This window comes from Copadichromis virginalis, linkage group LG17 (genome assembly GCF_057382275.1).
Source record: "Copadichromis virginalis isolate Kocher_CV1m ecotype Utaka linkage group LG17, C_Virginalis_male_GT1.1, whole genome shotgun sequence".
In the NCBI taxonomy this organism is placed as follows: Eukaryota; Metazoa; Chordata; class Actinopteri; order Cichliformes; family Cichlidae; genus Copadichromis; species Copadichromis virginalis.
In genome coordinates, this window is record NC_140634.1 from 35,000,210 (window position 1) to 35,015,754 (window position 15,545).

Here is a 15,545-nt window from a genome sequence, read left to right on the forward strand (position 1 = left end):
AAAACAAAGCTGATGTAATGTAAAAGAAATCGTGATATGAAACATTTCTGGAAAACGAATTGGAAACTTCAAATTGGTTAGTTTTAAATGATATACTTAAGAAAACCCTTAGAACGGCCGCGGCCCCTCACTGAGCTTGGTTCTGCCGGAGGTTTCTCCCTCTTAAAAGGGAGTTTTTCCTCCCCACTGTCACCTATGCTTGCTCACAGGGTCTAAGTGTCACAGAAATGGCTTATGTATAAAGAAGTTTAATAGATGGTTCCAGCAGTTAAAATGTTCTTGCTTGTACGTTTCTGTGGTCAATATTGTAAGGGTGTGTTTATCTGGACGATCTGATTTCCTCGTGTCAGCATTGTTCCCACATCATCATAATTAATGTTGTTCCAGGTTCAACATTGCAAGTGACCAATCACCTTCTTGTGACGTCATTCCTTTGCGACTTCGAAATACCCGCCTTCGAGTATTTCGAAATACAAGTGAAGAAGCGAAAAACCGCCGCCTGTCCGCCGAATTTGAAGTCAATTTAGGATACTTTCCTTTAATAAACGGTAAGCATTATACATATGTTCCTCACTTGGCTTGCTGTTTGTTTGCTAGCGATAGGCTACTTGACGACAGCATTAGCTAACCAGTGTTCTCTAGACCAGCGTTCCCCAACTTTTTGGGTGTTTCGTGGCCCGGGGGTTGGGTCAGGCAAAATTGCAGTAGCTTCCCTGATCATTTTACAAACATAAGTGAAGAGAATCTGGACTAAAAGGCCTAGACTTATGGTTGTGTGCTGAATCTATGAATCAAACTATCACCTGGAAACATAATTAACTGGTCCATAGCTGTGAAACTGGACATGAGTTCTTGATTCTATGGAGATTAACAGTAATCCAGAAATTTACAAATTTGTCCCAGGGACATCGCGTAGATGTTGTCCCTGGGACATCGCGTAAATGTTGTCCCTGGGACATCGTGTAGATGTTGTCCCTGGGACATCATGTTAAAGTTGCCAGAGACATACCATATGAAAGTTTAGCTTCTTTTAGCCCCTGTTTGTTTTATATTATTTTATATATATATATTTTTTAATATTATATTTAATATTTACATTGTATTGCAAAAAACCCCACAACAAGTTAAAATGAATTAATGAATATTGACTAATTAAACCTTTGTTATTTTTCCACCAGAAATGGACGACATAATTAGAAGAAGTGTTCTGAATGACGAAAAAAAAAGAACTGGAAAAGACACACAACTTTGTGTGCATGTGTCACAATGCCAGGAGGACCCATTCAGTGTTGTGTTAGAAAAATTGAACTCATTAACCCTTCATGGACATTATAAATGTTTAAATGTTGCCTCAGGTAAAGACAGGAAAAGAGACTATTACAAATTCAACTGCATCAGAGCTGGGAAAAAAAGTCGAAACAGCTACAGAGCAGTGGGCTGTAAGGCCTATGTTTCATTTAAAGTACTCAAATGTTGGAAAGACCACACAGTCATCGTGCAGCGTACATATGATAAGCATGATGGGCATGATCCTTCGGACCCAAAAGACGCACATTTCAACAATATTTCCAGTGATTTGAGGAGGAAGATTGAGGAACTGCTTTCCCTTGGAACTAAGCCAGCCATCATACTAACCGAATGTCATAAATGGGCCAAAGAACATGGACACAGAGATCTTCACAACAGAGAGCATTTTGTCACACCACGTGACATTGACAGTGTTAGAACCTGCATGATGAGGAAGAAGCACTTTAACTGTGGAGACAGTCAAAGTGTACATACCTTACTTAATGGAAAACATCAAGAACATGTTCTCTTCTATCAACCATACACATCTGACCAAGAACTAATGATTGTTTTGCAGACACCTGTAATGAAATCAAACATGGAGAACTATGCAAAACAGTTAGTATTTGTTGACACCACGCACTGCGTTAACCAGTATTCATTTCCCTTATTCACACTTGTTGTAAGAGATGATCATGGGCATGGAGTCCCTGTGGCCTATGCTATTGTCAGCAACGAAAGTCAGAAAACCCTGGAAACTGTTCTTGGAATAGTTTGTGAGCATTTCCCAACTTCCCCGAGGTAAATAATACATTGACAGCTATTAATTTTGAAATAATTCCTTTTCAAAAAAGTTATAACATGCCAGAATCTAATGCTATAGCTGCAGCATGGGCTGCAAAAAACTTTCCTTTCCAGTTGTTAAAGTTATTCCTATAGGCTGTATGCAGTATTTTATATATCTACTTGTGAGTTGAAATGTTTAATTTGGCATTGAAGTGGTGCTTTGAGATAGCAAAAACATTTTCATACTGTTTAATCTCATTTAGTGTTTTCTTTTTTTCTGTAGAGCATTTATGGTTGACAAAGACTTTGCAGAAATAAATGCTTTGCAGAAGGTTTTTCCAGAGTCAGCTATCCTTCTATGCTGGTACCATGTCTTGCAGGTAAACCACATTGTTTTCTTTTCACGTTGTCTAAGATGCACCTGAAACACATTTTTACAACAGGGTCCTGTTGTTATGAATTGCCTCATTGTGATATTCACCTACTCAGGTTAATGAATATAAAGGGATAAAATGTTGAGTGACTATGTCCATCCATTTAAGACCACAGTGCACTCATCTTCTGGTGGCTGCTTCCCAAAGCTCTTTTTGACATTTAAAAATATGTTTGCCTGGTTGATTTCTGTAATGCACAGGTCCTCTTGTCCAGTGAGTGACAAAGTTATTTTTGGACGTCAGCTTTCTTTTATGCTTTTTGTACAGCTGCTCCTCTGTCTCTCTCTCCAGATTAACTTTTTTTCTCTTACATTCACAGGCTGTTAATCGATGGCTTTCAAAATCAGAGTCCGGGGTCCATGGGCTTTCTAACACCCAAAAGAGAAATGAAATCATTTCTTTCTTTTGTAAGCTGAAAGCTTGCACATCTGTAAGTGTAATTTGTCTATTTCACATTTTGATTTCTTGATTACACTAAGAGCATAATAACTTTCAGTTGCTAAAAAAAAGTTACAGAGAGATACAAAATAGATTTTTGAAACAATTTCTAAAACTGGCTTCTTATCTTGCTTATCAAAACAAGTACTTAAGCTGTGCAGAACATCATTGTGTCACCCACTGTGCAGTAGAACTTGTGAGTGGGATTCTTTCACAGACAGATGCTGAAACCAAATATGCTTATAGGTTTAGTGTTCCTTCTTAGCCATTGTAAGGGAAGAAATAATTGCTTCTTAATACAAAAACACGACATATTATTAATAACTTAAAATTCTTAATGTTATTCAATAAAAGGAAAAGGGCTTCAATACATAATATTAAAGATTTCAATAGGTCTGTTAAATGGATTGAAATATATTCTGTTGCATCCAATTCTCTTAGGAGGACGACTTTAAAGCCACATCAGCAGAGTTCTGCCAGACATTTAAGCAATACCCTTTGGTGTGCCAGTATTTTCAGAAGCACTGGGAAGGCATTGGCCACATGTGGTGTGACTACGGCCGTCGCTTCAGTCACGCTCGTTCTGAAACAAACAATGTGATTGAAAGGTATGATTTATTATTTTGACCTCATTCAATTGTATTGCTGAAAAAAAGATATTGTGCTTTAATCCAAGAGGCTAAACTGAGTAGGTTCGTCATGTCATTGCCAGAACAGGTTTTAGGCAAATCCTTTAAATTCTAGCAGCGTTTTTTATGTTATCACAACAAAAAACAGAGTAGGTGGATTTGCCTAAATCAGCTAAACCGGCACAGAGCATTCCTTTATAAAAGACGTGTGCAATAGGTATTCCAATTTTTAAAAAAATAATACAGTCTTGATTAAAACTTTAAATTCCTTCAATTACAGTTACTAATCATTTCAAATAACTGTTTTTCAGATTTTTCCACCGCCTGAAATACCAGTTTTTATCTGGCTACAAGAATAGGCGTCTGGATGATCTGATTGAAGTGCTCCTAGGGAAGGCCGACGACTACTTGTCAGTCATAAAAACCCTGCAAGATGTGGGCCGCATGAAAAACAGGTTTGCTGACACCTTGTCTCAAGTTTCAGACTCTGCTTCAAGACTGATGGAAAGTGGTTGGGCTCTTAAAATTACAGTCAAGAACAGCCATGGAGTTAATGCATATCAAGTCCCATCTGAGTCAAGAGAAGACATGGTGTATGATGTCTGCCCTGTTGAGTCCTACTGCAACTGTACATATGGCTTACGAGGACTTCTTTGCAAGCATCTAGTGTTACTTGCAAAATTAGCAGAGGCTGACAATGACATCTATCCAAACATGGAAACAGACATTTCTACCTTGGCAAGAATTGCAGTGAAAGAAAGGCATTACTTTGTACACTGTGAGGACTTGAAAGTGATAAAAATGCCAAGTTTGTTTGGAAATCTGTGTTTTTTTTGCATCGGCTGAAACACTTCAGTGCACTTTTTGTACGTTCTCTCACTATAACACAAAAAATGCACAGAAGATGCAGTTGGAAAACTAAATGCTGTTTTAGACACAGTTAAACAGTGGGCATTCATTCCAGAGGGTATTACTCCAATGATAGATGAACTGCATACAAATGTCTTAAAAACAAAACAAGTAGGCAAAAGTATATGCCAGTACGAAATAAAGACGACAGATAATGCACGCAAAATTAGGCCATTGTATTCTAGCAAGAAACGTTCGGCCAGCATCGACATTCCAACAGTCTGTGAAAATGAATGTGAACAGTCGATAACCACTGAAAGAGAGACATCCTCTGGAGAAAATGAAAACCTTTTGGAATACAAAACAAAAAAGAGAAGAGTTAAAGCTAAGTATATGCACAAGTAGACTTTTGTGTGACATTTCAAAGGGACTGCATCCATTACTTCTGTTTATTGAAACCTAAAGCTGAATAGCTGTCTTAACTTTCTGCCAAGGAACAGTTGAAAAGAAATTGTTTGGTCTCTCAAGCAGTTGTTATTTATGTGTGTTATTCATTACTTTGGCTTGGTTGCTGTTTTTGATACAAATTCATCTGTGCCCATTGTAATATTTTCATATGTTACTATTTTTATATTGCTATGCATTATAAATAAAGGATTACTTATTACTATTAAAGGTCTGCATTTGTAATTGTTGGTATTATTTATAAAATATGCGCTCTTAAGTTTTTTGCTCCATAAAACGATACCTGTCACTTTTTGGACAGAGTATCAGCTGTTGAGAATCCTGGCTCATACAAAATAGAAGTAAAAGGTTTCAACATCCAGCCTTTTTATGATTAAATACAAAGTGTAATAACAGAGTTATTGGGGTGTGATTTTGTTAATAGTTAGTCTTAAGTATAAGTTTAATAGTAATGAGTAAGAAAATATAGCCAGAATAATGGAATGAGACTAACACCTGACCTCACACTGAGATTTGGTATGAAGTGGCATGTTTGTGCTAATGCTGACATTGGGGCTCAGAGTTCCTCTGTGTGTATATATTTGTGAACGTTAACTTGGCTAATGTCCAAGGGTTTGACTGCTTTCCTGTTGGATTGTATCACAAAGAACAGGGATAAGAGCACCAGTGGCCGTGCACACCCTCATCTCTCTCCTTCACCCGATCATTAGTGTTGGAAACCGGCATTAGCTCAGAGTAGATTAGACTTCAGTATAGTGCAAGTGATTTGATTTTATGATTATTTGATTCAGTTTTTTTCTGTGTTCAAGCTCAATTACTTTAATAAAATATGTTGAATTCAAACAAATAAATAAACAAATAAACTGTGGACATTACCCTTTTAAACCTTTCTGAAACAAGACAGGTAAAAACCAGTGTATAAAAGTTTACATAGGTATAAATAGCTCTAACACTTTACTCCAGCCTGGCGTCCACACATGTGGACATCACATTTTGGGTTATTTAGACCAAAATACTAAATCTTGATCAACAAGTGCCTGATATACAGTTATGAGGACATTATACTGCAACTGTTCTATCGAAATTTCAAATTAATGTCCTCATATGTGGCTCTCATTTTTCTCAGAAACAAAAATTAGGTAAAAAAAACAAAACCTGGTAATTCTTTCTTTTTACATTCATCGGGTTCCAATCGGCCCAAATATCAAAGAGAAATTAAAAATGCATGCCATGGAAGATTTCGGGTCTTAGGGGGTTAAAATGACCAGACCCCTCCGGCCTGTTTTCCAGGCCACTAAATTAAACCCAGTCAATTACCAATTGAACAGAATAAAAACCTACGAGGTCCACTAATAGTCCAAAAGTCCAAATCTTTAATAGAAAAGACAGGCAGAACTCAAACAAACAATAATCCAAACGAGGAGCATATATACACACTGGAAAGTAAATAATTATAAGTTATTAAATCAGACTAATTAAATACAGTAAAACTAATAAGGGAAGACGAACACACGGGAAATAAAAATAACAGTGTAAACATACCAAAACTCAAAATAAAACAGGAAAGCTACTACAAACCGAGTGTGACACAATTACATTCATATTGAAACATATGTGATAATTTTCTTTCTTTGTAGCATTTTTAAGATATGTGTTAGAACAGTCATTATGCTGTTTGGATTAGGAACCAATCATTTTTGCCAAATAGTTAACACAAACTTAGAACAACAATGAACAATTTTCAAGATTCTGATTTACAGAACAAACAAAAGTCACAAAAGGTTTCATTATTTAAGAAACAAGATCAAGTTTTTCACACAGGAATGAAATGACAGAATCCAGTGCAGCGGGGCCAAAGGTGTGTGTCAGCAAACTGAAGGTTGAGGAATCAGTCAGCTCATGTTTAAGATTGTGTTGGATTTTGAGAAGAGTCTGTCTGTTATTAGAAAGTAAGATTAACAATGTTACACCAATAACCCAAATACGGGGAAATGACAAATAATACCAAAAAAGATACAACTTTCATATTGTTTTACTAACTTACTTTGTCATATCAGCACTTGAATGGTCGATGCCTTTACAGACCATGTCTGTTGTGACATCGCAGGCCAATCTTCCGGCAAACCCGAGGGCTAGCTCCCCAGCCTCCTCTTCACTCAGAACACTAAACACTGTTACTTTAGTTTTGGCCTTCTTAGGCCTGTCAAGAATCATTGCGGGCAGTTTGGCTTTACGGCCCTAAAAAAGAAAAAGTGCAAACACCAAAAGAGCAGGGAGACACACACACGCGCACAAAGTTAAATGCTTTTGTTTACATGGTGTAATTGTGTATATGTTGCAGCAAATGCACAATTTCCAGCCACATTGTCACTTCATTGATACGAGTAACCCGGATTTATTTCAGGTGACATCAAAATCACGAAATGTATACCTACCCCAATCAAACCTCTGAAAACATGAACTGACATGTTCTCTGCGTTGATTCTGCGCTTGATCTCGTCTTCTGTTATTGTGTAGGTTTTCTTTTTTGAGCTTGGTACAGATAAGCGACCATGCACTCTGTAAACTGTACTAGTTCCTTCTGAATCAGTTTGGAATTCTGTATCTGCATCGATCCTGTCAACATCATCAGCAGCAGCATTATCTGTACTCAGACTTGTGCCGTATACTTCTGTTTCTTTTTCTTTGTCTTCAGTCTGTGTACCTTCATCTCTGACTGTCAGTCTTCCTATCTCACTGTTACTTGTCGATTTGCTGCAGATGTTCTCTCCCTTAGGAACTTTTCCTTTGTCATTCGCTGCCTGATGCTTTCCCTGATGACATTCTTCACTGGCTACTTCTATTGCTCCTCCTGTATAGCCACCCACTATGCTGCACAACTCCTTTCCCTCTGCTGTGCTGCACTGTGCTGTTACATAAAGAAGAATGATATAAACAGCACTATATCAATTTAATTGTGAAGAGAAATCCCCACAATACGACACAGTTATGTCTAAAATAGTTTTGTGTAAAAACTGGATCTTGAAACGTCCACTTTAATTACACAGTCCTGGTGTGCAAAGGCAAAATTACGAAAAAAAAATTCACTTTAAACATTTTTGGACATTGTTTAGTTATATTGTGACTTACTCTCACAGAAGATACAGATGCCACAAACAGACTTTGAACAACGCATGTGCTTGTATGCACCACATTTCTGGCACTGCACCTGTGAATTTAAAAAAAAAAAAAAAGAAGAAGAAATAAACAAACAAAAAACAAATGAACAAAGTCCATTAAATAAACAATCTATATGGCTAAGGACATGTCATAGTGTACCCGGTCTTTGGCTGCAATCACACACCAGCACTGACTGCACTTCCTAGTTCGATCTGCAAAATATAATTTGTTTAAGTACAAGTTACATTTTCCAATGTTAGAGAAAAAGAAGGCAGCTAATTTTATCTTTACCTATTGAGGAAAATAAGTAGTGGCAAAGTCGGGACCTGAGCTTTGTGATTTCAGTGTTGTACTCCTCCACTTGTGTTTTACCGTCAATGAGAGATTGGGCAAACTAATAATTGACGAAAAAAAAAAAAAAAAAGAACAAAAAGAATTAGATTAACAAAGAAATGTTTGTTTGTTTTTAACCCCCCCCCCCGAGAAAAAAAAAAAACAGAGCAACCAAAGCAAAGCATTACTGCTGAAATGGTTCAATCTACAAAAAAATTTGAGATTTTACCATCCTGCCTCTAAGGCTTTAAAAACTGAATAGGCAAAAATGTAAACATTACTTATATAGGTTAAAGCTATAGTTTTCAGTACCATTATGACATGCACTCCACATGAGTTCCCATCCTGTTGATGTGGGTGGCTCACATGTGACAAGGTCCACTCTCCAGCGCAGCCTCTTGCTGAAGCAAATGAGCTGAGAGATCGCAGTTATTACAAATAAAAAGCATATAGAGAAATCAATAACCACGTTCGGTAATGATTTCAATTAAATTAAATATGATATGTTAAATATGTTAATTAATTACCTCCAGTTTTTCAACACCGCACTTTTTCTGACCTCCGACTCGCCAAATGAATTCATATAGACTATGGTCCTCTTGGGTATGTCACAAAACTGTTTTGTAAAAAGATGGATATGGTAGGCTTGGGCCTTGAGAATTCCTAATGAGGGACACTGAAAAGTATCATGCACTAGAGAGAGTGCAAAATCTGTGCAACTTACAAACAAGGTCCAGTGGCTGCCGTTTTCCAGACAGGCTCCAATCAATTTCTCATACATCTGAAAGATGTTTTTCTGGAAATAAAAATAATGTGACAAGTATGTTTTTCTGTCAAGAATGACACTGCAAAACTGCAAAAGCTTGTCAGGTGAGACTTGTAATTAATTCTGCAGATACACAAACATATAGAAAGTGTCATTTTTGGTTTACATTAATTAATTTCTATAGTGTGTACAAAACAAATCAAGACCACAGACTCAACACGCACCACTCAATTTTTGGTGTTCTTTATCAGTTGGCCAAGACAGAAATGTTTTAATCTGTGTGCATTGCTTTTGAACAAGTCTTTACACAGAAAAGGTTTCAGAAAGGTATTTTTCAGGTTCTTCTGACAAGGCTTCAATTTTGGAAAATGCTGTTTGTTTATAGTGGCAACTTATAAACCCTTTGTGATAAGAACATAGTTACCACAGTCCAAGTCATACCTTCAAAAAGTATGCACTTTGTGCTCTTGTGGACCCATCCAAAATTTTTCCAGTGATTTGGCTTGGTATTGGATAAATGTGAGGGAAATTCTATAAAAATAACATAAATACACCTTTTTTTTCAAATACATTACAAAAAACGTAAACATGCTATGTCATTATGATCAAACAAGCTTTTCAACATACCTCACACTGCAAATAGATTAGGCCATCTATTACCTTATAAAACAAATAAATAAATACATATAAATAAAAACAGAACTAAGGAACACGATTCATTAAGTAAATTGTACAATAAAGTGTATTTAAAGCAGAATTTAACATTAGTTTTATGACAACATAAAAGGATTTTTATGTCAAGAGGTACCTCATCTGAAATGTTAGTCTGGTCAAACAGGGATTTCAAACTTGAAATACCAATAGAGTTTGGTCCAGCTACTCCCACAAGGTAATCTGTGAGAAAGCATATGCTGTAGTCAACAGATATCATTTTCTTTTTGCATGCTGCAACCATCATCCATTTCAGTCTTCTAGGAGCTTTGTCTGGTTGTAGTTCTTTTTTCTCCTCCTCTCCCCTCATCTATTAATTAAATTGTTTTCTGACCTTCCTAACTGTTTCCGACCTGTCTTCCCAATGTGATGTTTAAGCAATATATGTATGGTCAGAAGGGGGTGAAATTTTCATTGCAGTTGTACGTGTAACATTGCATGTGATAATAAAAGGCTTGATTGGTTGATTATTCAACATGAGTTGACATTTACCTGACATTGTGAAGGAGTCACAGTTTCTGTAAGGGTGTAAGAACATAACATGTGGATTTGTTACACTTCTTTTTCACAAGTTAATAACAATCAATAATTTTTATTCCATTATTTACAAGCTATCACACGATGTCCCAGGGACAACATCTACACGATGTCCCAGGGACAACATTTACACGATGTCCCAGGGACAACATCTACACGATGTCCCTGGGACAACATTTACACGATGTCCCAGGGACAACAATTACACAATGTCCCAGGGACAACATCTACACGATGTCCCAGGGACAACATCTACACGATGTCCCAGGGACAACATCTACACGATGTCCCAGGGACAACAATTACATGATGTCCCAGGGACAACATTTACACAATGTCCCAGGGACAACATTTACGCGATGTCCCTGGGACAACATTTACGCGATGTACCAGGACAAATTTGTAAATTTCTGGATTACTGTTAATCTCCATAGAATCAAGAACTCATGTCCAGTTTCACAGCTATGGACCAGTTAATTATGTTTCCAGGTGATAGTTTGATTCATAGATTCAGCACACAACCATAAGTCTAGGCCTTTTAGTCCAGATTCTCTTCACTTATGTTCAGAGATGGGCAGTAACGCGTTACTTGTAACGCGTTACTGTAATCTGATTACTTTTTTCAAGTAACGAGTAAAGTAAGGGATTACTATTGCAAAATCGGTAATTAGATTACCGTTACTTTCCCGTAGGAACGCTGCGTTACTGCGTTACTAAAACCGTGATTTTTTTTGCGAGAATGTCTCATGACAGTGACGTAAGCGAGTGCGACGTTGGTGACAGCAGCTGTGTGCAGATCAACAATGGATAATATATCGAGTGCGGGAGAGAGTATGAGCGTGCAGCGTTTAAAGTGTGGAAGTACTGACCTTACTTTGAGTTTGATTCCATAAAAAGTGACAAAAACATTAGCGTCCATCGTGCGTGGGAAGAAAACTTCTTTTTACAGCGAAAAAAACCCCTAAACTTCCAACAAGCACCGAGTAGCTACGACGTAATGGGAAACTCACAGAGACACTCGCGCGGATTCTTCAACTGACCGCAGCACACCTACACCAGGGTAACCCTCCGCCTACCCTGCTCCTGCTTTACAGGTGAAAATAGAGCAAAAGGACCGCTGAGTCTTTGACTTTATTTATTTTCTGCTGTGTTTTACTTGCATCTGTTTGAAAGAGTGAGTGAAAACACAAAAAATATTTTATTTTATGTGCTGGAATGTGTAGAAAATAGGTTTAAATGTTAAACTAATTTATTCAAGTCAGAGAATGTTGCATATAATTAAATGTTTTGCTTGATGCATAAAGTTAAAAGATTAAAACTGATAAAACAAGTTAAAAAAAGAGACTTTTCCATTTGATTACATTTTGTATGATGGATTATGTAGAAAAAGTAGAATTGGGCTGAAAGATCTATCGCTTTATCACCTCTTCAGGTTGTAAATCGTGTTTTTAAAAAGTAACTAAGTAACTAAGTAACTAAGTAATTAATTACTTTTGAAAATAAGTAATCAGTAAAGTAACGGGATTACTTTTTGGGGGGAGTAATCAGTAATTAGTTACTGATTACTTTTTTCAAGTAACTTGACCAACACTGCTTATGTTTGTAAAATGATCAGGGAAGCTACTGCAATTTTGCCTGACCCAACCCCCGGGCCACGAAACACCCAAAAAGTTGGGGAACACTGGTTAGCTAATGCTGTCGTCAAGTAGCCTATCGCTAGCAAACAAACAGCAAGCCAAGTGAGGAACATATGTATAATGCTTACCGTTTATTAAAGGAAAGTATCCTAAATTGACTTCAAATTCGGCGGACAGGCGAATTGACTTCAAATTCGGCGGACAGGCGGCGGTTTTTCGCTTCTTCACTTGTATTTCGAAATAATCGAAGGCGGGTATTTCGAAGTCGCAAAGGAATGACGTCACAAGAAGGTGATTGGTCACTTGCAATGTTGAACCTGGAACAACATTAATTATGATGATGTGGGAACAATGCTGACACGAGGAAATCAGATCGTCCGTGTTTATCTTGTCACAAAGAACAAGTTTTGTTACACCGCTATTATCGCGAGGTTTGGGCGTGATAGTATAGGCTGTGAGCCCACGTTTAATAATCAGGCTAAGGAGTTCAGCAAGCTATCTGCAAAGGCCTGGTTAGTCTACCAGCGGTACAAGGTATTTGTCATTTGCCATAACTGTATTGTAATATTGTGAAAATATGTAATGTATGGTGTTCTAATTATTTTATGTTTTAATTTAGAATGCACAAGACTGTAAAGCTATTCTTCTAGGACCTCCGAAGTGGCAGGCGGCCACGAGGTAATTTTTGTTGTTAAAGCACAAGTGTTACTTTTGATAGACTGAAGCGCTTAAAGCCTTTGTGTTTTATGTTTGTAGTTTTCACGGCGTTCAATAAGTGCAGCGAAGCGCCCGTCTGGAAGAAGCCGTGCCAGTATGGCAAGCCATTAGTGCCAAAATTCGCCACTTTCCTAACCCGTTTGGTTAAGAAATGGCGTAAAAAACGCCGTTTAATTATTCAAAACGCCGAAAAAAACGGCGTTCTGTTCCGACAAACGCCGCTTTTTCCGCCACTCGGATGGTGCGTTCAGGGCGCCATCCGAGTGCCGTAAAAAGCGGCGTTCAAAGACAGACGGAAACGCCGTTTTTTACGCTACTCGGCACAAAACGCCGTTTTTATGCATCTTTGAACGCCGTTTTAAACGCCGTTGCAGCTGGCAGAGAACGCCGTAAAAAACGCCGTTCAAAGATGCATAAAAACGGCGTTTTGTGCAGAGTAGCGTAAAAAACGGCGTTTCCGTCTGTCTTTGAACGCCGCTTTTTCCGCCACTCGGATGGCGCCCTGAACACACCATCCGAGTGGCGGAAAAAGCGGCGTTTGTCGGAACAGAACGCCGTTTTTTTCGGCGTTTTGAATAATTAAACGGCGTTTTTTACGCCATTTCTTAACCAAACGGGTTAGGAAAGTGGCGAATTTTGGCACTAATGGCTTGCCATTTGCCTGTGTTGTCATTTCGGAGTTACAGTGAAAACGCGCCCTAGCCAGTGCCGGTGAGAAGCTAATTACGAAGACGGCAGCTGCAGAGAGTGACGGTGAAGTGGAGCGACACAAGAGGGCGCCATTGCATAAGCTCACCGTTCTCAAGCAGCCAGGCACAGCGGCAATAACGTTGTACAACTGGAGTAAGGTGGAAATTAATAAAAGACAGCATTAAAGGTAGAATAATAGTGGTTTAAGTCAAGGTTAAAGAGCCACAATAAGTTTCTATAACACATTTGTCAAAGTTTATTTAATTTCTACTGTACTTCAAGGTGATGCTTTGTAGTTTGGTGAATAGTTCTGTGTGCTTCCTTAAGGTCAAAGTTTGAGTGAAGTTTACAAGGTCCTTTAAGAAAAGGAGCACTTAAAGTATACAGTATTTGAAATCTGAACACAGTGCGCTCAATGACATTTAACTAGACTCCCGAGATGGTTGACAAAGATCTCGAAGAGCACCATGCTGTACCACTTACCGAAGTGGAAGAAAATGATGATGAACAAATTACAGAACTACAGACTGTTCGTAAAAGTGAAAGAGTAAGAACACTAACAGAAAAGGGTAAAGAGCTTCAAGAGAAGAAACTCAAAGGCCTCCAACACAGATATGCTGTTGTTTTTGAAAAATGGAGATATGAAGCAAGATTGAGTAAAGTAATATTAAGGAATGAAGTTTCCGAGAGTGAATTGAATGTGCTCATCAACAATGTAAATGTTGCCTGCAAAGATGTACAAACCATTTATGAACAAATACGGCAAATACAAACTCCCGATGCAGATGAAAGACGCAAAGTGGATGCATGTACATCACTTTCCTCGTTCATTGTCAGAAGAGCTGAAAAACACTTACAAGGAGACCTTGCAGATGGTGATGAAGAGCCATGCCCAGATGTTGGATCATGCTTAGGATCTGAAAGTACTAAATCAAGGTCAAAATCACAAAGGTCGAAAAGTGGTTCAAGCCAGTCATACTCACAAACAATTAAAAGAATAGAAGCAGAGGCTGAGGCAGCTGCGTGTCAGGAAATATTAGCAGTAATGGAGGATCAAGAAAGGGAAGCAGCTGAACTAAAAAAGTTGGAACTTGAAAACTTGGAAAGGCAACAAACAATGGAGGAGCAGCGCAGAAAGATTGAACGCTTGGAAGAGGTTAAAAAATTTAATGCTGCAAGAGCTAAAGTAAAGGTTTATGCAGAAGCTGAAAGTATTTCAGAAAGTCGTAGTTTAGTGCGCAGTATCAAAACTGAGAGCGAAACCTCAGCAATCCCTGCTCCACCACAAGTTCCCTCTCAAGCTCCAAATACAACCCAAGCCCATAATGCCACAAGCCCTGCATTTGTTCCACATACTCTCACAGTCATAAACCAAGCCCAACAAAACCCTGGTGTGCAACCTAAGAGCACCACAGGCCAAGCAGTAAACGCATCAAGTCCGCCATTTATCCCTAAAGCAACACAAGCTGCCGCTTCAGCAACTCATCCACAGCCAAACTTGGATCTAGTCGGCATACTAGCAGACGCAATAAGTGCTAATCGTCTTCCAACTCCGGAACCTGCACTGTTCACTGGTGACCCTTTAAAGTTCAAGGACTGGCAGTTGTCATTTGAGACCTTGATTGAAAGAAAAAACATTCCAAAGAACGAAAGACTCTATTATCTCAGGAAGTACCTTGGTGGACCCGCAAAGAGAGTGGTTGAAGGATTTCTCCTAGTGGGCACAGATGAAGCGTATGATGCAGCTTGGGAAGTGCTGGAAAGGCGCTTTGGAGATCTGTTCACTATAGGAAAATGCTTCAGAGACAAACTTCACAGTTGGCCTAAAATAAGCTCCAAGGATGGAAGTGAGTTGAGAGAGTTTGCCGACTTCCTTAGAAGTTGTGAAGCTGCGATGCCACACATAAAGACATTAGAGGTTCTCAATGACTGTATGGAAATTCAGAAACTCTTGCTGAAACTTCCAGACTGGTTGACAACAAGATGGAATCGCGCAGCGATGAAAATAAGAAAAACCCTTAATGGAGAGTATCCATCATTTCACATGTTTACAGACTTTGTATCCACTGAAGCAGACCTAGCATGTGACCCCATAGCTTCAATGCAA

General features: G+C 38.4%; 2 protein-coding genes and 1 long non-coding RNA gene across 5 annotated transcripts; 1 reads left to right on the plus strand and 2 right to left on the minus strand.

Moving 5' to 3' along the window:
- Positions 1-320: 320 nt before the first annotated feature.
- On the plus strand, positions 321-5,102 carry LOC146689813 (uncharacterized). Its single transcript, XM_085436383.1, has 6 exons — positions 321-548; positions 1,179-2,088; positions 2,357-2,453; positions 2,827-2,937; positions 3,387-3,553; positions 3,886-5,102. Exons 2-6 carry the CDS (start codon positions 1,181-1,183, stop codon positions 4,418-4,420), a joined length of 1,818 nt encoding a protein of 605 aa, XP_085292509.1. The 5' UTR covers positions 321-548; positions 1,179-1,180; the 3' UTR covers positions 4,421-5,102.
- A 1,136-nt stretch (positions 5,103-6,238) lies between these two features.
- Positions 6,239-8,875, minus strand: LOC146689814 (uncharacterized). Of its 2 annotated transcripts, XR_014915947.1 has the most exons (6): positions 8,693-8,875; positions 8,339-8,441; positions 8,207-8,259; positions 8,018-8,096; positions 6,933-7,126; positions 6,239-6,824 (listed from the first exon to the last, which is right to left on the minus strand). XR_014915947.1 is itself a non-coding variant. In XM_085436384.1 (5 exons), the coding sequence occupies exons 1-5, from the start codon at positions 8,693-8,695 to the stop codon at positions 7,261-7,263; spliced, it is 774 nt and encodes a 257-aa protein (XP_085292510.1). In that variant the 5' UTR covers positions 8,696-8,875; the 3' UTR covers positions 7,141-7,260. The 2 variants fall into 2 exon arrangements, 1 of the variants encoding a protein (XP_085292510.1); XM_085436384.1 differs by lacking the exons at positions 6,239-6,824; positions 6,933-7,126 and adding an exon at positions 7,141-7,796.
- Positions 8,876-8,945: 70 nt separating this feature from the next.
- Positions 8,946-10,443, minus strand: LOC146689815 (uncharacterized). 2 transcript variants are annotated; one of them, XR_014915949.1, is made up of 4 exons: positions 9,955-10,443; positions 9,774-9,806; positions 9,588-9,677; positions 8,946-9,176 (listed from the first exon to the last, which is right to left on the minus strand). It is a non-coding gene; the product is annotated as an uncharacterized LOC146689815 (long non-coding RNA). The 2 variants fall into 2 exon arrangements; XR_014915948.1 differs by having other exon boundaries at positions 9,774-10,443.
- Between the last annotated feature and the right edge of the window lie 5,102 nt (positions 10,444-15,545).

Excerpts from the sequence above, each read along its gene's own strand:
- LOC146689813 (XM_085436383.1), top strand. The coding sequence starts at position 1,181 with ATGGACGACATAATTAGAAGAAGTGTTCTGAATGACGAAAAAAAAAGA. Across the intron at positions 2,089-2,356 it reads CATTTCCCAACTTCCCCGAG|AGCATTTATGGTTGACAAAG; the intron begins GTAAATAATACA and ends TTTTTTCTGTAG. Across the intron at positions 3,554-3,885 it reads ACAAACAATGTGATTGAAAG|ATTTTTCCACCGCCTGAAAT; the intron begins GTATGATTTATT and ends ACTGTTTTTCAG.
- LOC146689814 (XM_085436384.1), bottom strand. Across the intron at positions 8,260-8,338 it reads CTACTTATTTTCCTCAATAG|ATCGAACTAGGAAGTGCAGT; the intron begins GTAAAGATAAAA and ends TATATTTTGCAG. Across the intron at positions 8,097-8,206 it reads TGATTGCAGCCAAAGACCGG|GTGCAGTGCCAGAAATGTGG; the intron begins GTACACTATGAC and ends TTAAATTCACAG.